Source organism: Oncorhynchus nerka, linkage group LG27 (genome assembly GCF_034236695.1).
Source record: "Oncorhynchus nerka isolate Pitt River linkage group LG27, Oner_Uvic_2.0, whole genome shotgun sequence".
In the NCBI taxonomy this organism is placed as follows: Eukaryota; Metazoa; Chordata; class Actinopteri; order Salmoniformes; family Salmonidae; genus Oncorhynchus; species Oncorhynchus nerka.
The window spans coordinates 19,812,382-19,837,041 of record NC_088422.1 but is presented as its reverse complement, the minus strand read 5'-3'; the positions used below and the strand labels follow the sequence as shown (position 1 = coordinate 19,837,041).

The following is a 24,660-nucleotide window of genomic DNA, read 5'->3' as shown; positions in this document are numbered from 1 at the left end:
ACCAGGTTTTCATCAAGGATCTCTCTCTGTACTTTGCTCTGTTCATCTTTCCCTCGATCTTGACTAGTCTCCCAGTCACTGCCTCTGAAAAACATCCCCACAGCATGATGCTGCCACCACCATGCTTCACTGTAGGGATGGTGCCAGGTTTCCTCCAGACGTGACACTTGGCATTCAGGCCAAAGAGTTTCATCTTTGTTTCATCAGACCAGAGAATCTTGTTTCTCATGGTCTGAGAGTCCTTTAGGTGCCTTTTGGCAAAATCCAAGCGGACTGTCATGTACATTTTACAGAGGAGAGGCTTCCGTCTAGCCACTCTACCATAAAGGCCTGATTGGTGGAGTGTTGCAAAGATGATTGTCCTTCTGGAAGGTTCTCCCATCTCCACAGAGGAACTCTGGAGCTCTGTCAGAGTGATCATCGGGTTCTTGGTCAGCTCCCTGACTAGGGCCCTTCTCCCCCGATTGCTCAGTTTAGCCGGGCAGCCAGCTCTAAGAAGAGTCTTGGTGGTTCCAAACATCTTCCATTTAAGAATGATGGAGGCCACTGTGTTCTTGGGGACCTTCAATGCTGCAGACATTTTTTGGCACCCTACCCCGGATCTGTGCCTCAACACAATCCTGTATCTGAGCTCAACGGACAATTCCTTCGACCTCGTGGCTTGGTCTTTGCTCTGACATGCACTATCAACTGTGAGACCTTATATAGACAGATCTGTGCCTTTCCAAATCATGTCCAATCAATTGAATTTACCACAGGTGGACTCCAATCAAGTTGTAGAAACATCTCAATGATGATCAATGGAAATAGGATGCACCTGAGCTCAATTTCTAATCTCATAGCAAAGGGTCTAAAAACGTATGTATGTGTTTTTTATTAATTTGCTAAACATTATAAAAACCTGTTTTCGGTCTGTCATTATGGGGTATTGTGTGTAGATTGAGTAAAAATGTAATTTAATCATTTTAAGACTAAGGATGTAACATAACAAAATGTGGAAAGGGGAAGGGGTCATTTCCCGAATGCACTGTGGTAGGCTATGGGTTGAATAGTTTCACGTTTAAATAATATTCACAGTTGAAATAACAAATATTCACCGTTTTGAGTATCACAACGTCTATCCATACATTATACATCACAACAAGCGCTCTATGCTACCGGTGAGCAGCAGCTAGGAGAGATTCCCCAGTGAAGCGCGCGGCCGCGTGCTGTTATCGGGCTACACGGATGGGTGCCCCACATGTAGGAGCAAAAATCAACCCGATATCTGACGGCAAATCACCATTTTTAATGACTGGATGTGTCGGTGAAAAGCTACACAAACCTTTGTACTCAGATATAGTTCTGAACAATACCATTGGGCGCATGCTTAGAAATCGTGGATAATTTGGTAGAAATTGCTCTGAGACCATGAGTTGCAGATGGGGGACGGAGCTGTGGGTACGTAGAACTGCGTAAATATTTCCGTTAATGAAGCTCGTTCTTGCTTTTATCTGATGGTCAACCTTATGATCAGTTGAGGTACTAAGTATTTGTGTATGTCTTTACAACAAAGTAGCGAGGGAGCATAACGCTCACGATGCTTCTCTGCGCGTGCATGCAGGCTTCATTATCGGAGGTATAGGCTAGTAACAGTGGCATATTCTATACTGGTCGACTGTTGCGCTGTTGGCTACAGAATCGGGTTTTAGTCACGGTGATGGATATACATATTTATTATGAACCTCAATATCTATCCCCCATGTTGTCCACGTGTAAAGCTAGAGTTGCTTACACTATAATTCCCCATTAACCTATTATAATCACTAAGAAGCCATTGCAAATGGGGTTCATACCACTGGTCTATACTCTGCAGATACAGTAGCTACGCTACAGCTGCATTGAGATACAGTAGCTACAGCTACATAGTAGCGACTCTGGCAACATGTTTCATTTGTAACCTTGTAGCGAGCGCGGTATTGTAGGCAACGCATTTGGGAATGTGTTTCTTTTCAGTTGTCTGTCTCATTTAACCTTATTATAATAATTATGATAATAATAATATAATAATAATAATAATAATGGCTATTGGCACTCTAGAACTGCGAACACGACGTTTTTGCGCTCACAAAAGGCACATCTCGGAGGGTGAAGTACAACATAACGAATTCAATATTTGCAACGATTGTTTTCTTTTGGAAAATGAAATCTAGCCTATAGTTCAATAGGATTGCTCTTTTATTTTACTGAGTTGTTTAGATGTGCCAGACTACGCGTGTGCACAAATAGGCTATTGAATGCACTGCATAGATGCAAAAGTAACCCGCCACCACATTGTTCATTTGAGTGCATAACATATAATACATATACCACCGCACTGACTGAACGCCAATAGTCCTATTATGTTCACAATTTGCCGCCTGTATCTTATGGTGTAGGCCTACATACAGTTGTAGCTGTACAACAGCAGAAAGTAAAGTAGCAGCAGAATTACAGACCTAGTGTTGCAACAAAGACTGCTGTACACTATCCCTCTCTAATTTAAACATAATAGCTCATTGCTATTCATAAACATTGTCTCAAGCCTGCAAAATAAAATAATGTTCTTTAGGAAGAAAAGCCACTGAGATAATTTAAGTAATTTATCAGACACTGGAGCGATTTACAGGAGCAATTAGAGTTAAGTGCCATGCTCACATCGGCAGTATTGTCACCTAGGGGATTCGAACCGGCAGCCTTTCGAATACTGGACCAACGCTCTTAACTACTAGGCTACATGCCGCTTCAGAGCCAGTCTTGCCAGGGCTAGCTATTTTTTGTGAGTTTTAGAATTAACTTATTGCTTTGTTTAATAATTTATTCTCATTTTAATTTCTCTTAATTTTCTTACAGGACCAGTTTGACAACTTGGAAAAACACACCCACTGGGGCATTGAGTTTGTGGAGAAGTATACAAAATTTGTCAAAGAGAGATCTGAAATTGAAATCAGCTATGCAAAGCAAATCAGGTAAGGGCTGGGAAAACATTATCCTCATCACTCCCCATTTTGATACTGTCTGTCTCTCATGGGAGGCGTGACCGCTTGAGTACAGGACTACTAAAACATGTTTTGGTATGTTTCGTTGATTTGAGTAACTTTGATAAAACACTACAGAGCCTGTATCACCAATGTCATCTATGTCATGTTACAATCAAGTGCAATGTCAAAAGGTAATGCTCGCAAAGAGTGACACCATTATCTGTGGTATTCAGATTTTGATAAACTTTTCTGACATGCATACACCAGGCCAACAGGGCCCAGTGGTACAGTAATATTACGTTGCGCTAGTCCATCACTGCACATTACAATGTTGTAGTTGAAAGAGAATGCCTTTTCAATAAAGGGCACAAATAAAGGTATAAATATCAGCCCACTTCAAAGTGATGTTCTAAATTCAGAGGTGAATTTAGAACACATAATGGTGGTAGTTTATGTAACAACAAAGTGAGATGGATTATAAACAGATACAGGTCTTTAACTCGATGCAACCAGAAGTGTAGGTTGCATAGGTAACACAATACCATGGTTACTAGGTTATCCATAGCAATGACCCACATTTGTTATCCTGCAATGGTCTTGGGAGCTTCCCACTGTATAATATGGGAGTGCTTGCCAGACAGTGATAGTCTCTGACAGAGTCGTCCCCGGGGACAGTGGATGAGTTGCATCGCTGTCTGCCGTTCACTCACCAAGGACTACACACCAGCAAATTCCTGCATGCATAATCAACCAACATTAACCTTGTATCTGGAGAACATTATAAGGTGTTTTCTGTGCCTCAGCAATAGTGCTGCAATCAGCTCTGAACTGGATTGTCCTATGGGTGTGTTTTGTTCTCTAGCCAGTATCACTAATGGCACCATTTTAGATTGCATATATGAGGTGTCTTGTTAAATTGTGACTTTTCAACACCAGCCATAATAGATTTGAATTATTTACATATGTTGATTGTACAGTTGGTAGTATATTGATTTAGGAAACCATAGACTAAACACATCAGAATATGGACAGCACGGATTGGACACTGAATGGAGGAATTAAGCCTTTATAAATTAGGCAAAAAGCCCCAAAAGAAAAGCAGGGGTTTAAACTGGCCTGAGAAGAGAGACTAGGGTCTTATGAGTCATTTTATTTCCAAAGGGTTAACGTGAATCTGGGCGTATGGAATTTGCACCATGTGCTGTTGTGTCAGGATCCAGATTTGTCATGTGGCTGCAAGCAGACAAAAAGGTGGCTGGCACGTCTGGCAATCTGCTTAGCAACACATAAGAATAGATGGTCTGGAGCAGAGCACAGTGAGTGGAGGCTACCAGTGATTCATGGGGAGAAATGTATTCTGGAATTCTTGCCCCTGTGTCATTTCATGGTAGTCTCTGTATCTGCTTCCGATAGTCCACTCAGAAGATGCATATTATATTACATGATGTGAAATGTCTTACATTTTTCTTTTGAACCTTAAGTGTCATTGTACAGATTAGAGGTCGACCGATTAATCAGAATGGCCGATTAATTAGGGCCGATTTCAAATTTTCACAACAATCGGAAATCGGTATTTTTGGGCGCAGATAAAAAAAAAAATATGTATATATATTTTTATACCTTTATTTAACTAGGCAAGTCAGTTAAGAACACATTCTTATTTTCAATGACGGCCTAGGAACGGTGGGTTAACTGCCTCGTTCAGGGGCAGAACGACAGATTTTCACCTTGTCAGCTCGGGGGAGCCAATCTTGCAACCTTACAGTTAACTAGTCCAACTCAATAACGACCTGCCTTTCTCTCGTTGCACTCCACAAGGAGACTGCCTGTTACGCGAATGCAGTAAGCCAAGGTAAGTTGCTAGCTAGCATTAAATGTATCTTATAAAAAACAATCACAATCACTAGTTAACTACACATGGTCGATGATATTACTAGATATTATCTAGCGTGTCCTGCGTTGGTATAGAGGGAAATAGTCCTATAATTCCTATAATAACTACAACCTAAAACTTCTTACCTGGGAATATTGAAGACTCATGTTAAAAGGAACCACCAGCTTTCATATGTTCTGAGCAAGGAACTGAAACGTTAGCTTTCTTACATATCACATATTGCACTTTTAGACTCTTCTCCAACACTTTGTTTTTGCATTATTTAAACCAAATTGAACATGTTTCATTATTTACTTGAGGCTAAATTGATTTTATTGATAAATTATATCAAGTTAAAATAAGTGTTCATTCAGTATTGTTGTAATTGTCATTATTACAAATAAAAAAAAATTGTCAGATTAATCGGTATCGGCTTTTTTGGTCCTCCAATAATCGGTATCGGCATTGAAAAATCATAATCGGTCGACCTCTAGTACAGATAGTATGATGATATTTCAAGATGAATCTTGCACACACAGTTGTGCTTTCACAGGAAGACTCTATCCCCAGTTGGATTAATAATCCTGAGTTTCACATTAAAGCTAAAGGATGACTTCCCCTCTCATGCTGCTCTTTCTTGTCCAATCACGTTGTTGTTCATAGAGATCTGTACATATGAGACCCAGATGCAGAGGTACACAGAGGATAATCTGTCACTTGTCAGGATCAAAATTCTAGTTGCCCATTAAATATATTAGTAGGCCTCTGGATTACCCCTCTCTGTTAGGGGTCGCCATAAAGCAGGATTTAGCACTGTGAGTGACCTCCGCTAAAGGCCCGTCCATTCATCAGCAGATTTTGACATCCTGTCACTGGGCGTCCCTTCCCCATGAGTACACAAATATACTATATTTTTGTTTACATGTGTCCCTCTGTATCTCTCCACAGTGACCCCATTTACAGTGTATTGAATGTTTTCTACACCTGTACTGAATTTTGTTTCCATTCCATAACAGAAATCTATCGAAAAAATATCAGCCCAAGAAAAACTCAAGAGAGGAAGATGAATACAAGTGAGTGAAATGTAAATGCATCAAGGATTAATGTTCACTATATCAGGTTGACCGTGCACATTAATGTGACTATTCTTTTTGTGATGAATTCATGAAGTCATGTAATTAATTAGCTGATATCCCATCTCCACTCGTTACCGGCTGTTAGTGGGTAAAAATAGCTATTTCAGATTAACATGGCTAGACTTTCATGGCTTGCTGTGAAACACTCCATATCTGCCCTGGAGGTTACTGTGTAGCTAAAGCCAAGGTTATTTCCAGATGGATACATTTTTTTCATCAAGAAGTTATCCTTTGTTTTATGTGCTAAACAGTTGGACAATTCCAAGACACATGTGCATAGTGACTGTTTGAGAGAAAATTAGAGTCATTTCTTAAGGCAAGGGAGGAAGCCTTTGAAGAAAGTAGTGCCAGATGAGGGGGGAAGGGCTATACGGACTCTCATGACGCTTAAACCGACTAGCCACCCTTAACCCTGACCCTAATCCTTACCCTAACCGTGACCTAATTTTAACCAATTCTGAAGTGAAATATCGGTTTAAGCATCAGGGGTGTCCATATAACCTTTTCCAAATGACGGTGTTATCTGTGTCTTATTTCCCCTCCTTAATCACAAAATCACAAAAACCGAATTCTAAGTATGTCCTGTCGCTCAAAGACCCTGTCAAAGTGGTCTGTAAATGCTATAATTTTGAATATTATATAGTCCATAATATACAGTACTTATACATTTTTTCTTATCATATTATATGACCAAATATATTCCTCTCTGATAGTGGAATGTGCTGATAATCTTCTGTAGAAGTATGACATTAATATTTCTCAGGATGTATAATAATAAAGCTGTCGTGATTTAAATGTGAAAAAAGTTTTTAAACACATTTCGTGGTCACATCTCGTCTTGTTACCAGGTACACGTCCTGTCGGGCTTTCCTGATGACCCTGAACGAGCTGAACGACTATGCGGGACAACACGAAGTCATGGCTGAGGATCTCACCACTCACATCATCTGTGAGCTGACGCGATACATCCAGGAGTTAAAAGCAGAGAGGAAATCGGTAAAACATCCCTTTTCCTGTGTATCGCTCATTCAGACATGACTTGAACTCTCCCAGATCGTGATCATTGGCAGCTCAACCATTTTGTAGTGAGGCTATCCAGAGATTATGGATGTCACATGATCTGAACCAAACCAGCCAATCCTGGGCCAACCACTGTATGGTGCTTTGGAAAACATAACAATCAGATTAACAAATGTGCTAAATTAATTGCTGGAGCTGATACAAAAATGCTATTATGTCATTGGTGTGTCCGACACAGCCAGGGATCAAGCTGATAATCTGTCATGGTGTTGATCATCATTTTACAACAGCCCATCCAGTAAATCCCGGGGGTAGAACTGGGTCAAGTATCCAGATCAATGGATTGGGAGCAGGTTGACCCTAGTGTCCCCACCCATCCATAGTAGCCTCCACTGCTGATAAGTGGACAAGGCCTTTGTCTGGAGCTGGGTGGCTGGAACTGATATGACATGGGGGGAGGGGTGTGTATGATGAAAGGAATGTATAGCACACACACTTTTGTAAAGCTTTGGTTTTGGCCTCTTGTCTGACCGCATGTCTTTGACCATGGCTCAGCTCAGAGTGAGAGAGTTAGTCCTTTTTAGTTTTTTGAAACCAGCTTATTTCAGGCCTGCCATTCCTGTTGCATTATTTTGATTTTCTAACCTGTAGTAAAGGTAGATTTGATCGATAGCTCACTCCGACGTATGTTTTTTTCATTTATAAAATTAACTAGAACATGGCGTAGTTAAATGAGGTCCTGATACCAGGCATTGAACATTAGCTTTGAAAGCCACACCAATGGTTTACGTCTCCTATCATTTAAATTCAACTCGCAACAAAAGCAGAGGTGCCTTTTGAGCCTTCAGTGAGATTCCGTAAGGGCCCTTGGAGGTGGTTGTATATGCTGTGAGGAGCATTACATTAGTCAAGAATAAACACATCAGCAAATCTCTTTAGTCAGTTTAATTTTGGTTCAGTAGTTTTGATTCCATGGAATGACTAAGGAGTAGATGTGTCTTTTTGGTGGGGATGTTATGTGCTTGTAGTCTACAGTGCGTAGCTCTTCCATTCACCATAAGGAGTGTCATAAGATATTTCATAAGAGATGTAGATGTCTCTTGACTGTCTAGTTCTAGATACTAAACTGTTCAGGGTTCAAACCACAAATGATTCTACTGCTGTTTATGCGCCTTTTAACAGATTAACATATACAATTATTTTTGCAGCATTTCCATGATGGCCGCAGAGCTCAGCAACACATTGAGAATTCTTGGAAACAACTAGAATCCGTAAGTGTCCTCCTGCAGTAGGAGTAATCGAAGAGATACATGACTGAACCATTCCAACTTGACATGTGAATTGCTTCTTTTCAGAGTAAACGGAGATTTGAGAGAGACTGTAAGGAGGCGGATAGAGCCCAGCAGTACTTCGACAAGATAGATGCTGACATCAACGTGACTAAAGCAGATGTCGAAAAGGTAAGTTATAGACTGACGTAGAAATGTTCACTCCTACACACAATTAACTTGAGCTCATCACGTGTGTGTGTGCATGCGTGGGCCCACACACGTGCGTGTGTGCGTTTGGCGCCTGTGTGTGTGTGTGTGAGAATGTGCAGCTACTCTTAGTCGCCACTCCACTCCTACTCATGAAGCTGTGAACATGGTTTGCGTGGCAACAGCTGCACTGACAAGAGAATGTTGTGGCCTTCTTGGAAGTAGGGTAGGAGCCAAATATGAATCACTGCTGGTAGACAATGGTATAGTGCTTCATGGCGCTCCAGCAATGGGCTTTTCTCATTGTTCACTCTATACTCTATTCCTCAGATGCTATCCAAGCCGTATTACTGTACCAGTGCAATGCCGATTCCAAAAAACATCGCTATTATTTCAGTACTGATTAGATAACGGTGCTAATTCACTATTGATTGCAAAAAAACAGTTTACCATGTCTATCAGGTATCTGATCTGTCCAACGTAGAAACAAAGCTAGCTCAATGTACAGTAGTGGCAACACAATTGAGTTTAAACAGCCACTGCTAATTCCAGTTAACATAAACCACCACTAACCAAAAATCAATGGTAGGGATGGGGGCAAATGTGCAGTGTTAAAAACATTTAGCCAAATCACCTGTAACTTTAAACCAAGTCAAAGAGTTGATTTCAGTTGATTTAGCCATGACATTGTTGCCTACAACTGTACAAAGATGCAAACAGTTTGCAAACCTTCTCAGGCACTATTGACATCACACAGTGAAATGTACCACCTAAAGTCAAGAATCTCAGAAAGCTAACATGGACTAACCAAACAGAATAAGTTATCATTAAACGTTAATATACATTTTCGTGTCATTTACTGTTGTACAAAGTCACCTTCCCTATGAAATTAGTTGAAAACCATACAAGAAATGCCATAGTCAAAGTATAAAAAACTATATTCCACATTAGGTACCAGTCAAAAGTTTGGACGCACCTAATTCAAGGTTTTTTCTTTATTTGTACTATTTTATACATTGTAGAATATTAGTGAAGACATCAAAACTATGAAATAACACATATGGAATCATGTAGTAACCAATTTTTTTTTAAACAAATCAAAATATACTTTAGATTATTCAAAGTGGCCACCCTTTGTCTTTGACAGCTTTGCACACTCCTGGCATTCTCTCAACCAGCTTCATGAGGTAGTCACCTGGAATGCATTTCAATTAACAGGTGTGGCTTGTTAAAAGTTGTAGAATTTCTTTCCTTCTTAATGCCTTTCAGCCAATCAGTTATGTTGTGACAAGGTAGGGTGGTATACAGAAGCCCTATTTGGTAAAAGATCAAGTCCATATTATGGCAAGAACAGCTCAAATAAGCAAAGACAAATTACAGTCCTTCATTACTTTAAGACATGAAGGTCAGTCAATCCAGAAAATGTCAAGAACTTTGAATGTTCCTTCAAGTGCAGTCGCAAAAACCATCAAGCGCTATGATGAAACTGGCTCTCATGTGGAACACCACAGGAAAGGAAGACCCAGACTTACCTCGGCTGCAGAGGATAAGTTCATTAGAGTTAACGGCACCTCAGATTGCAGCCCAAATATATGCTTCACAGAGTTTAAGTAACAGACATATCTCAACATCAGCTGTTCAGAGGAGAATGCATGAATCAAGCCTTCATGGTGGAATTGCTGCAAAGAAACCACTACTAAAGGATACCAATAATAAGAAGAGACATGCTTGTCCCAAGAAATACAAGCAATGGACATTAGACCAGTGGAAATCTGTCCTTTGGTCTGATGAGTCCAAATTTGAGATTTTTGGTTCCAACCGCCGTGTCTTTATGTGAGACGCAGAGTAGGTGAACGAATGATCACCGTATGTGTGGTTCCCACCGTGGCGCATGGAGGAGGAAGTGTGATGGTGTGGGGGTGCTTTGCTGGTGACACTGTCAGTGATTTATTTAGAATTCAAGGCACACTTAACCAGCATGGCTACCACAGCACTCTGCAGCGATACGCTATCCCATCTGGTTTGCGCTTAGTGGGACTGTCATTTGTTTTTCAACAGGACAATGACCCAAAATACACCTCCAGGCTGTGTAAGGGCTATTTGACCAAGGAGAGTGATGGAGTGCTGCATCAGATGAACTGGCCTCCACAATCACCCAAACTCAACCCAATTGAGATGGTTTGGGATGAGTTGGACCTCAGGGTGAAGGAAAAGCATCCAACAGTGATCAGCATAATATGCAGTCCAACTCATCCCAAACCATCTCAATGTGTGGGAACTCATTCAATACTTTTGGAAAAGCATTCCTCATGAAGCTGGTTGAGAGAATGCAAAGAGTGTGCAAAGCTGTCATCAAGGCAAAGGGTGGCTACTTTGAAGAATCTCAAATAGAAAATATAGTTTGATTTGTTTAACACTTTTTTGGTTACTACATGATTCCAGATGTGTTATTTCATTGTTTTGATGTCTTCACTATTATTCTACAATGTAGAAAATAGTAAATATAAAGAAAAACCCTTGAATGAGTAGGTGTGGCCAAAATGTTGACTGCTACTGTAGTTCAAGCCTTTTTGCAGTCTAGATGTTCATTAGTAGTTCATTCAGTACATTACTAATAAATTAATACAACTTTCACATAATTAGGACATCTAAAACCTGTCTGTAGTGCTCTGAAACTAACTCTGTTTTTGTTTTCCATCACGTCTTATAGCGGTGCTATCTCAAGGTAGGTTTACCAGGCGTCTGTATGTCTCTAAGGATCTGTCTCTATGTTCAATGTACACCCGTAGACATACACTACATGGCCAAAAGTATGTGGGGACCCCTGCTTGTTGAGCATCTCAATCCAAAATCATGGGCATTAATATTAGAGGTGGACCGATTAATCGGAATGGCCGATTAATTAGGGCCGATTTCAACTATCGGAAATCGGTATTTTTGGGTGCCGATGTTTTTGAATTTTTATATATATATTTTTTATACCTTTATTTAACTAGGCAAGTCAGTTAAGAACACATTCTTATTTTCAATGATGGCCTAGGAACGGTGGGTTAACTGCCTCGTTCAGGGGCAGAACGACAGATTTTCACCTTGTCAGCTCGGGGGATCCAATCTTGCAACCTTACAGTTAACTAGTCCAACGCAAGGAGACTGCCTGTTATGCGAATGCAGTAAGCCAAGGTAAGTTGCTAGCTAACATTAAACTTATCTTATAAAAAACAATCAATCATAATCACTAGTTAACTACACATGGTTGATGATATTACTAGATATTATCGAGCGTGTCCTGCGTTGCATATAATCTGACTGAGCATACAAGCATACAAGTTTCTAAGTATCTGACTGAGCGGTGGTAGGTAGAAGCAGGCGCATAAACATTCATTCAAACAGCACTTTTGTGTGTTTTGCCAGCAGCTCTTCGTTGTGCGTCAAGCATTGCGCAGTTTATGACTTCAAGTCTATCAACTCCCGAGATGAGGCTGGTGTAACCGAGGTGAAATGGCTAGCTAGTTAGCGCACACTAATAGCGTTTCAAACGTCACTCGCTCTGAGCCTTCTTTTAGTTGTTCCCCTTGCTCTGCATGGGTAACAATGCTTTGATGGTGGCTGTTGTCGTTGTGTTGCTGGTTCGAGCCCAGGGAGGAGCGAGGAGAGGGACGGAAGCTATACTGTTACACTGGCAATACTAAAGTGCCTATAAGAACATCTAATAGTCAAAGGTTAATGAAATACAAATGGTACAGAGGGAAATAGTCCTATAATTCCTATAACTACAATATAAAACGTCTTACCTGGGAATATTGAAGACTCGTGTTAAAAGGAACCACCAGCTTTCATATGTTCTCATGTTCTGAGCAAGGAACTGAAACTTTAGCTTTCTTACATAGCACATATTGCACTTTTACTTTCTTCTCCAACACTTTGGTTTTGCATTATTTAAACCAAATTGAACATGTTTCATTATTTACTTGAGGCTAAATTGATTTTATTGATGTATTATATTAAGTTAAAATAAGTGTTCATTCAGTATTGTTGTAATTGTCATTATTACAAATAAAAAAAATTTTTTTTTAAATCGGCCGATTAATCGGCATCTGCTTTTTTGGTCCTCCAATAGTCGGTATCGGTATCGCGTTGAAAAATCATAATCGGTCGACCTCTAATTAATATGGAGTTGGTCCCCCCTTTGCTGCTATAACAGCCTCCACTCTTCTTGGAAAACTTTCCTCTAGATGTTGAAACATTGCTGTGGTGACTAGCTTCCATTCAGCCACGAGCATTAATGAAGTCGGGCACTGATGTTGGTCAATTAGTCCTGGCTCGCAGTCGGCGTTCCAATTCATCCCAAAAGTGTTTGATGGGGTTGCGGTCAGGGCCAGTCAAGTTCTTCCACACCGATCTCAACAAACCATGTCTGTATGGACCTCCCTTTGTGCACAGGAGCATTATCATGCTGAAACAGGAAAGGGCTTTCCACAAACTGTTGCCACAAAGTTGGAAGCACAGAATTGTCTAGAATGTGGTAGCGTTAAGATGTCCCTTCACTGGAACTAAGGGGCCTAACCCAAACCATTGAAAACAGCCTCAGGCCATTATTCCTTCTCCACCAAACTTTCCAGTTTTATTTTTATTTATCCGTTATTTTACCAGGTAAGTTGACTGATAACACGTTCTCATTTGCAGCAACGACCTGGGGAATAGTTACAGGGGAGAGGGGGATTAATGAGCCAATTGTAAACTGGGGATTATTAGGTGACCGTGATGGTTTGAGGGCCAGATTGGGAATTTAGCCAGGACACCGGGGTTAACACCCCTACTCTTACGATAAGTGCCATGGGATCTTTAATGACCTCAGAGAGTCAGGACACCCATTTAACGTCCCATCCGAAAGACGGCACCCTACACAGGGCAGTGTCCCCAATCACGCGTTTCCACTGCTCCAAAGTCCAATGGCGGCGAGCTTTACACCACTCCAGCCCATGCTTGGTATTGCGCTTGGTGATCCTAGGCTTGTGTGCGGCTGCTCGGCCGTGGAAACCCATTACGTGAATCTCCCGACAAACAGTTCTTGCTTCCAGGGGCAGTTTGGAACTCAGTAGTGAGTGTTGCAACTGAGGACAGACAATTTCTACACACTATGTGCTTCAGCACTTGGCGGTCCTGTTCTGTGAGTTTGTGTGGTTTGTCACTTCGCAGCTGAGCTGTTGTTGCTCCTAGACGTTTCCACTTCACAATAACAGCTCTTCCAATTGCCCATCCAGCACATTTGACTGACTGACGTTTTGGAAAGTGGCATCCTATCACCTTGCCACGTTGAAAGTCACTGAGCTCTTCGGTATAGCCATTTTACTGCCAATGTTTGAGATTGCATGTTTGTGTGCTCAATTTTATACACATGTAAGTAATGGCTGTGGCTGAAATAGCCGAAGGGTGTCCACATACTTTTGTATATATAGTGTACTATTGCTGGTTTCACTCGGAACGTCATTTCAAAATAAGATCTCCAAAGACTTGGAAGGGACACAGTTATGAATTGGAATGGGTATTTAAAGTAAGAAACTGCTGTGGTTAGTTAGTGGGTGCATTATTCCTAAATGGTAATTGAATGACACTACAGCGAATAGACGCATCTATAAACATATTCATATAGAAACACATAATAAATATAGGCACAAATAAAATGCATAATTGTTTAGATTGCAAGGTATAATGTCATGCATACAAAATGTTTTGTTTGACTAATCTGAGTCCTGTTATGCTATGGATACAGTCCTCAACGGTCTGCTGAAACAACATCCAGATCCTGTCCTGTCAGTGTACAGTTTGTCTGTGTTCATACTGTATCTTTGTGGAGTATGTGCATGCTAAATTAACCTGTTTTCTTTTGTTATTGTTGTTTGTTATGGTCAATGTTTCCTTCGTCTGGTCATCATAAACATTAAATGTGAATTGAGGAGCTACATTACTTGACATTAACTAATGGTCTTGACTTCCTGGCATGGTAAAATACACATTCTTGACACTATAGGGGAGGCCCACTCCCAGCAAAGTAACACCGCATAGTTCAGCTTTGATACACATACTAACCCTCAGGTCATCATTTGTATAACTCTACTATGCTTTACTATATCCACTATCAACACTCCTCTCTCCCTCCAAGAGGAAAGGAAAGCCACAGAATTCTCGTTTCCTGCCACTAATGTATCTATGGCCTAAGCGCTTCCCTTAGCCGTGTTTCCTTGTCTTGTTCAAAGTGGCAGAGCCATATGAAATATTCATTGACACTGTTAAGATCCTGAAATGTCAGGTGCATAAAATGTAACTGTAATAAGAGGATAAGGGTGGGTTGGTTCTACTCTCTCGTGATCATTTGATGAAAATATTTATTTTGGGGGTGAATAAAGTCTCCACACTGTATACAGTCCTAGGCCACGCTTGGCTATTTTTTTTACAACACGCTGTGGACTATAACGACAGTGGTACTTATGTGTGGTTTTGAGATTTGTGTTGTTTTTGTGCTTTAACTCAAGCATACTATATGTCTGTATGGGGATTTCAGTTCAATATTATTCACATTCTGTTTATAATTTTTTAAATATTGACTTTGCTTTGTTCAGTGTTATGCGTGTTAACACACAATGTACTGTGGAACTACGCAAGGTTTTACAGTCCCACTTGTTGGCGTACGTGCTTTAAACCCTCTCTGAACTCCCTCTCGGTATACAGGCCAGACATCAGGCCCAGATGAAACACCAAGTGGCAGAGGACAGCAAGAATGAATACCTCACCTTCCTGCAGAAGTTCAACAAAGAGCAGAATGCACATTATCATACCCTCATACCTCACATCTTTCAGGTAGTTCACCTCACTCACAGTACAGGTTGATTGGAAGCGCTTCGGGGAGAAACACATAGCATTCACCAGTGCTCAGTGCTTGACTTGGGCAGGAGCTCACTGGAGCTCCTCAACATCTCTACTGCTTGAGCAACTGCACCTCATAGAGGATTTGCTCAAAACTATTATGGAGCTCTTGCACCAATACATCAACAGTACAGGCACCCAAAATGAGTACCGGCACCTATTTCAGTCCTAGTAAAGTACTGCCAGTACTCACATCCACCCTGTTCACAATATAACTGATTTGTATGTGTTTTGCAACACACAATTCTATTTTAATCTAAGAATGTCTTCTTTACTGCAGAAACTACAGGAGATGGAAGAAAAACGTATAGAGAGAGTGGGAGAGTCTATGAAGACTTACGCAGAGGTCGATCGGAAAGTGCTACCTATTGTTGGCAAATGTTTAGATGGTATGACCAAAGCAGCAGAATCCATAGAGCCAAAAATGGTTAGTAGGGCTACTGCATGTTTATAACATGGTTCTTGTTATGTACAGTCATTTTACATAGTGACAAACTGCCAGGAAAGTGCATAGAAAAATCTGTTCTACATTTCAGTGACATCATTTGACTGGATTTCTATATAAAAGAGCTGAGAGAATATTATTGCAGTTGTTCGTGGTTCTATTTGCTGAAGCGGTAAAGGGTTAGCAGCCCACTAAATATAGGAGGAGAAGATCAATTATTTACACCATCAAAACGCTGACTTTGGTGCTTCTTTAATGGCTGTCCCACATTCACATGAATGAAATGTTGATTGTTGCTAAAGTCAACACGGGTGTCATAACCGATAGTGACCAGTTTTATTCTATATCTCAAAGGAATCCAGTTTTGGGGCATTTGTTGACATATACATTTACCTATGATTTAAAAAAATACAAATAAATACAGTAGCGTGAACTCAGTTTTACTATGTATCTGAGATCAGTGTTGGTCTAGGATCAGCCCCCCAACCCCCATTAATTTATTATAGCGAAGATAAAACTCCTAGATCAGCCCTTGTACTCTAAAATGCTTTCTGTGGTGTGTTTGAAGAGCCATGGCTTTGCTGTAATTGTGTCTCCCTGCGCCAGATAAGAGTTTAAAATGCCGTAGTTTTGAAGTCGGATTCCGTGAGGAATACTTGTACTTCAAAGTGCAAATGAGTTTCTGCAATTTGGTTCATTTTGGTGCCCTCAAGCTGAAATGCATTTGGTAAATATTCATAATATTCTGTCTGTTATACATTAATGAACTCACAATCCCCAACAGGACACCAAGCATGTGGTGGAATCCTACAAGTCTGGCTTCGAGCCACCCGGCGACGTAGAGGTTGAGGACTATAGTCTGTCTATGAGGCGGACAGTGTCAGAGTCCAGCTATCTAAACTCGCAAGGGGAGAGCAAGCCCAGCCGCAGCAACAGCAGGGGAAAACTGTGGCCTTTCATCAAGAGAAACAAGGTAAGGATAACACCATCAGTCCACAAGACTGTCCTCAACCTACTGTACTAGCCAGGGTCGCGTTCGGCAGGGCACCACGCTGTGGAAGGTTCAGGCAAAAATACATGTTGACGAACACACGCACATCTCTGACATGAAGAATAAGGAATCCTGTCCACTCTCATCATTGAACGCGGCCCTGGTGTCTGACTCAACGCGGCCCTGGTGTCTGACTCAACGTGGCCCTGGTGTCTGACTCAACGCGGCCCTGGTGTCCGACTGGACTGCAGAAGGAAAAAAAAAAATATAATATGAAATAAATGCTTGTTGGAAACACTATTTATCTAAATGTTTAACTTGAACTGGACACAGTGTCTGAACCGCTGCCGTCTTAAGTGTTGGTAACCATATTCTTTGTTGTTCTTCCATCATTTCATTATTTTTGGTGTTACTTTTCCTGATTTCGTTCTGTTATTGTTTTGTTCCATACCACTCCATGACCCTTACCCATAGCTTATGTCTTTGTTAGCTTCCCCACGCCAACCACCCCCTCCCCCCCCTACCTCCCCATCACCTGCTGCCGTGCCCAACGGCCCCCAGTCTCCCCAGCAACCCAGTGAGCCCCTCTCCCACCGCCTCAACGAGTTCATGACCTCCAAACATAAAATGCAATGCTTAAGGAGTCTGAAGCGTGGGGTAAGTTGATTGTGTACAGGGAGATTGACTCTGTGCTTATGACATTGACGTGGTGCCTATGGGCTACTGATAGTGGCTCCTACTGTTGCTCGTTCCCTTTAAATGGCATCTGACCTGGCCTATCACCTGCAGACAATCGTATGGAAGTTGTGTTTATTCTGGCACTGTGTCCAAATTTCCAATTTACGATTGGTGTGTGTGTGTGTGTGTCATGTGGTTTAAGATTTGTTTATACTGTAGGTGGACAAAATGCTGCAAACGGCGAATTAACTGTTCAGACTGACATGCCATGTACCTTAATATCCACAACCCTTCATTGCTGCTTGTACAGTGTCATACTTCCGTCTCAAAGTTTCAAGCGTATGTTGACATTGTGTCTTTTTCGTCCCATTGTCTCCCCTCACTTGGAAAGCTTTCTCTCAAGCTGGTAAGCACTACTGTTTTCATAACTCTTCAGATGGTTGATGATTGGGATTTTGTAATGCACACATTACAAATGCAATCTACATCACTATAGATGAATCTAAAGGGTGTACTTTCAACTAAATATGCTAATCTCAGATCTCATTGTTGCTGACAACAATAAAGTGCAGTGAAAAACTATTTGCCCCCTTTCAGAATTTTTTCTGTTTGCATATGCTTGACACTGAATGTTATCAGATCTTCAACCAAAACCTAATAATAAATAAATGGCACCTGAGTTTACATATAACAACAAAAAAGTATACTTATTTGATTTATTTAGTTAAATTTATGCAATGCCAAATTCCCCTGTGTGAAAACATTATTGCCCCCTTACACACTAACTGGTTGTGCCACCTTTAGCTGCAATGACTGCAGCCAAATGCTTCCCGTAGTTGTTGATCAGTCTCTCACGTCCCTGTGGAGAAATGTTGGTCCACTCTTCCACGCAGAACTGCTGTAACTCAGTGACATTTATCGGTTTTCAAGTATGTTAATTATTGTGTTCTTCTTTTTTCACTCAGGTTCCCTTGAACTAATATTAGGTTTTGGTTGAAGATCTGATAACATTCAGTATAGAAAATGTGCAGAAGTAGAGAAAATGAGAAAAGGGGCAAAAACCTTTTCACAGCAAGGTAGATAAAGACAGTAAACATATATAAAAGTTACTGCTCCATGGCGTTAGGCTTCTTTTAGTAGGAGGATGTCTGAGTGTTTATTTGGTGGTTTGTTTTTTCATAGGGTTCTGGCCCTGAAGATTGTAGTCACCTGCCTCCTGAACAGAGGAGGAAGAAGCTCCAGGCCAAAATCAATGACATCAACAAGGAAATACAAAAAGAGATGGATCAGAGGTAGAGTACATGTGTGAAAGTCCAATTGTGAATATAGATAAGGAGTTTTAAACGAACTAAAAACGGGAACAATTCTTCAATATGGATGTATGAATGCGTTGTAGGGAGGCTCTGTCTAAAATGAAGGACGTGTACATAAAGAACCCACACATGGGGGACGCCAACAGTGTGGACCCACGATTAGAGGAGATCTGCCAAAATACTGACAAGTTACAACTGGATGCAAGGAAATATGAAGTAAGTTGAAATGTTACAAAGGATCCATGTCGATGCATGTTAGATATTTTGTTTGCCAGAGTATGTTCTAGTGGTGGGGCTGACGACTCCAGACCACACACTAAGATCTGGGCTTGAATCCTGTGTCTGAGTCTTTCACTGCTGACTTTCCCTTCATTTTCCCACGCCGATCTAAAATAAAGAAGAAGGGAGTGGTGTTCCACACACTAGTTCATGTATGTCCGTATTCATATCTTTTATTGTGGTTGTTGCATTGTCGAGAAGGTGAGCATTTTGTTGGACGATGAATAAACCTTGAAATGTATCATCAACTACAAATGAAGTATTGTTGAGTCTAAACCTTTTGATGTCTGTTTGCAGGCCTGGCTGTTAGAGGTGGAGACCAGGTTAGCAGAGAAGAGTGACAAACACAGACCACCAAGTGGATTGTACAACTCCCAGACTACTACAACAGTGAACAACAACTGTGCACATGTCAACCGAGAGAGGTAGAACCTATGTGCCCCTTACTATATCTCAGAAACAGTGGACTAGCAGACGGGGAAAAAACACAACCAAACCTCGCACTAGCTAGCTAACAATGTCTGTCACAAGAGATTACCATATGTTTTGACTAAAACTTGTTTCTGGGCTTGTTGCACATTATCTATTATGCTCTAAATATAACTGACAAGGACTGTCAATTGACTCAATGTATGCGTATTAATAATGCTTTAAATGTATGAGTTTATGGATTTGACAAATCTCACCAGGGCCATATGTGTAACCTTGAATGATATATTTGGGTTTGCACCAGTGGAGGCCGGTGACTTGAAAAATGACACATATAGTATCCATGTTGTTGGTCTTTACTGTTGCTCTTCATGTGGTTAGCCCGGACGGAAGCTACACAGAGGATCATAGCACAGAGCATCACCTCAAATCTCGGAGCACCGACTTTGATGACGACTTTGATTACGAGGACCCACTCCCCACTATCGGAACCTGCAAATCACTCTACCCTTTCGAAGGTATTTATTTTCAGAACAGACGTCTCACCTGGGTCAAATAACAGGGAAGCGGCTTCTTCCGTCATGTTAACAAAAAGGTCTGCAAAGAGGATTTAAATCATCGGGGCATATTCAGAAATGTAAACTTTATATCATTACATAGGTTATTGTTAAATGATTGCAAATGAACTTGGTGCTTTGCATCACCCTGCGAGAGTTTTTCACATTAACGATCTACTGTTGGTGCAGCATAGGCATTTTGGATGTGAGTAACATTTTAACACAGTCAGCTGCAAAATAACAGTAACTTGCTGTTTTCTCTTTCCTGTTTCCCCTTCTCAGGTCAGAACGAAGGCACCATTTCCATGACCGAGGGGGAGCTGCTGTATGTCATCGAGGAGGATAAGGGTGACGGGTGGACGCGGGTGCGCAGGAACGAGGATGAAGAGGGATACGTACCCACATCTTACATCAAGGTCTTTTTCGACACAAATGCCAAAGGTGCTATGACATACATATAATTGTCATTGTTTGAGAGAGGGGAAATGGGTGGAGCAGCAAAAACAAATATCCTGACATTTCAAACCCCCTGAACTCTGGTGTTTCAGAAATATCACAGAACCATTTGAGACGGAACTCTCAGAACAACGGACTGTATTTACATTTATACTTTATGCTTTTTACGTTCTACCATTTTGCACCCGTTGAAACTGATTTTGGAAAAGTGTTTGTTTGTGTGTATGAAGACGTGTGGATGTGATAAGTTGTCAGAACCAAGTTAAGTTGTCTCGACCCCACTGTCGATATCAGCTACGCCTTGCTTCTAGCACTAATAATAATAACCAATGTCAATTTATTGATTTATTTGACCAACAAAATACAGTTTCTCATATTAGAGAGCATTGCATCTAAACATATCAATTCCTATTTGGAATAGCTATTATTGCATGCCTAAAGGGAGGTTCGTTATGCTCTGCCAGCCTGCACTGCATTGCATTAACAGTACATCGCAAATCTGCACTTGAGCAACCATCATTGGCAGGAGATTACTGAGAGATTGCCTCTCTGCTTCACAAATTAAATCAGTTGTTGCATGTGGCATGTTTCAAAGAGGACATGCCTGTTTACACAGCAAAGGTAAAGAACATGGCTTGCATGTTATCTTGATTAGGATGGTACAACAGACTAGTAACATATTCTCTTCTACAAACGGTTGTTGACTCTCCTCCAAAATCTGACGAAGGGGCTTCATTGAAGCGCCTAAATGACTGAATGTTGTGCGAGGTTTACAGTGGTGTTCTCGACAGACAAACGTTCATTTCATTCTGAGACACATGGTAACGCACCCACTACCATTCTATCATTGGCATGTGATTAATCTTTTTTTTTTTAGAATGAATAATATATCCCTGCTTTGCTTTTTTTATTTGATACGGAGTTGTTCTGCATGCTTGAGCCAATTGATAAGTCAAAGTAAGTCAAATCAGACATAGTATTGCAACCAGGTGATATTCCTCTGTTTGGAAAATGTTTAACACATGTAGCCTCAAGTTTTCTGTACGTTGATTTGCCATTGACGGTCAGAAACCTGCTCTCGTGCAGCACAGACTCAACTCTAGGGAAACGTAATCTGCCACCATCATTTTCAGAATGTGAAGGAATGTCATGGAATGACTTTCCTCGTGTCTTGATGCATCACCTCTAACATGTCGTGTCATTTTTGTTTGTTTGCTTTTTTTGTTTGCTTTTTTTCTTATTGCAGATTCCTAAAAGTCTTTGGCTCGCACAGGGATGGCAGGGCACAGGTCCTTCAAAAAGTGCCCTCTTCTTAAAACTGTAGTCAGAGAGACGACAGACTAAAGGGACAAGTTGCAAGGCAGTCCAGTTTGCGACCCAGTACAGGAATCCATTGTGGGGTTCTGTTGAATGGAGCAAAAACAACACACATTGCGGGGCAACCACCATTTCTAGTCATTTTCCTATTGATTGTTTCTGCAAGCTTGCTTGTTGTTTTTCTAACTGCAGATGAGTATGTTCATGTTGTGGCTGCTTGCTATTCTACTGTACCTTGAGCCCAGGGGCGGTACCTGTTTAAGGGGAGGGGGGAGTCTGAGACGGCCTTGTTACATATTGACTATTCCAAACCTGCCTTCAAGCTATCATCACAACAAACACTACAACTTAGGAAAATACCCATGGAAAACACCACTACACTTGGGCTGGAATTGAATTGCTTAATCCCCATGGCAAAGCCACTGTGTCTGCGCCACACAAAAACATGTTTACAGTAATGTCAATTAGATAACAGTCCAAGTCTTTCTTAGCACTGGAACAATGTTGCTGATTTTCCAGGGGAATTCAATTCCAGCTCTTATTCAACACAGTAATGCCTCACGATTACTGTACACACCCATGTTTCTATTTAGGGGTATATAGGTTATATACCGATCATACTTAAATGACACCGATTGTTGGCTTGCAACAAATCTGCACACATTTGTTTTGGCACCAAATTTACCTTTGAGTTTTAGTTGGAAACTTTGACAAATGAGTGCATTGTGTTATAGTCTAACTCAAGCACTCAGTGCAGGTCTACTGGTAAGCATACAATCTGAGCGGAGATGACGGATCTCTCATTTTGCTTTCTCCTATTGCCTTTCAATATGAGTGACAGCTGCTCTCTCTGGCTACACCGCCATACATGCAGTAACTATGGTGATTGTCTCACAACTCTTTGTCCGTCTCTCACACTTTGCTTTTCCTTTTCTCTCTCTTTCTGGCTACTTGTGGTGGCGGAAGCTACTCTTCGGTTGGCGCTGTGTTTCTCTACGCATGCATGCTCGCCCTGTCATGCCTGTGCCAGTCCTATCGGGAGTCTGACTATCTATTACGTTAACTCATCACTTATGGGGTCCTGCCTTGGTCCTTTCTTACCCTGTGTTTGTGCCTGTGGTTTTGTCATTTTAACAAAACGTGTTTGTGATTTCTTTTGTCAATGCAAGCATGACCATTTTGCTTCCTCAAGGAATTATTGATATGTCCATGCAGTTTTGCCATCTTCCAGAGAGACACTGACAGTTTCATATCTCACTTCTGTTTTAAAGCTTATTTTCACTGAAGTTAATCTGGGAGCTGCAGCTCTTTGCATTAGCTGATTACCAACCCAAACTGACAAATGGCAGTATTTGTATGTCTACTGATAGAGATGCATATTACCGAACTGAAGTTTCAGTGTATTCTAGAAGTATTTTGTGCTTTGAATTCACTGTGTACTGTTCCTTATACTGTACAGAACTGGTGTGAAAGCAAGGTTTGTTTCTTGACTGTTGACATTAATGATGTAATTATATACCCTGGTGTGCGATATGTGATAACTATATGCTAAAGCTTGGAATCATGCTTATTCTTTTTCTTAGTCAAATAATGCCAGTTTTATTTATTTTGAGAAGAATAATACCTCTGTTCTACGTTGGGATTTGTTTCACCTAGAAATGTTTTCTGAAATCTAATATACTATGTTGGAGTTTGGAAATAAATGACACTATGAAATGGAAATAAGGGATGTATTATATTCTTTAGATAAGCCTGATGAATGATTAATACATACTGTTTACATTAGGTTGGAGTCATTAAACTCGTTTTTAAATCACTCCACAAATTTATTGTTAACAAACTATAGTTTTGGCAAGTCGGTTAGGACATCTACAACATGCATGAAACAAGTAATTTTTCCAACAATTGTTTCCAGACAGATTATTTCACTTGTAATTCACTGTATCACAATTCCAGTGGGTAAGAAGTTTACATACACTAAGTTGACTGTGCCTTTAAACAGCTTGGAAGATTCCAGAAAATAATGTCATGGTTTCAGAAGTTTCTGATATGCTAATTGACATCATTTGAGTCATTTGGAGGTGTACCTGTGGATGTATTTCAAGGCCTACCCAGAATCAGTGCATCTTTGCTTGACATCATGGGGAAATCAAAAGAAATCAGCCAAGAACTCAGGAAAAAAATTGTAGACCTCCACAAGTCTAGTTCCTCCTTGGGAGCAATTTCCAAACGCCTGAAGGTACCACGTTCATCTGTAAAAACAATAGTACGCAAGTATAAACACTATGGGACCACGCAGCCGTCATACCGCTCAGGAAGGAAACGCGTTCTGTCTCCTAGTGACGAACGTATTTTGGTGCAAAAAGTGCAAATCAATCCCAGAACAACAGCAAAGGACCTTGTAAAGAAGCTGGAAGAAACAGGTACAAAAGTATCTATACCCACAGTAAAACGAGTCCTATATTAACATAACCTGAAAGGCAACGAAGAAGCCACTGCTCCAAAATCTCCATAAAAAAGCCAGACTACGGTTTTCAACTGCACATGGGGGGACAAAGATCGTACTTTTTGGAGAAATGTCCTCTGGTCTGATGAAACAAAAATATAACTTGTTGGCCATAATTACCACCATTATGTTTGAAGGAAAAAGGGGGAGGCTTGCAAGCCGAAGAACACCATCCCAACCGCGAAGCATGGGGGTGGCAGCATCATGTTGTGGGGGTTCTTTGCTGCAGGAGAGACTGGTGCACTTCACAAAATAGATGGCA

General features: G+C 40.9%; 1 protein-coding gene across 1 annotated transcript; it reads left to right on the top strand.

Annotated features, from left to right (window-relative positions):
- Nucleotides 1-1,200: 1,200 nt before the first annotated feature.
- LOC115111309 (formin-binding protein 1-like) lies at nt 1,201-23,617 on the top strand. Its single transcript, XM_065011432.1, has 17 exons — nt 1,201-1,440; nt 2,872-2,987; nt 5,889-5,945; nt 6,857-7,004; nt 8,237-8,299; nt 8,384-8,488; nt 11,217-11,231; nt 15,233-15,361; nt 15,708-15,854; nt 16,657-16,845; nt 17,338-17,520; nt 17,933-17,947; nt 18,724-18,833; nt 18,938-19,070; nt 19,431-19,558; nt 19,944-20,080; nt 20,402-23,617. Exons 1-17 carry the CDS (start codon nt 1,411-1,413, stop codon nt 20,578-20,580), a joined length of 1,884 nt encoding a protein of 627 aa, XP_064867504.1. The 5' UTR covers nt 1,201-1,410; the 3' UTR covers nt 20,581-23,617.
- Nucleotides 23,618-24,660: the final 1,043 nt, after the last annotated feature.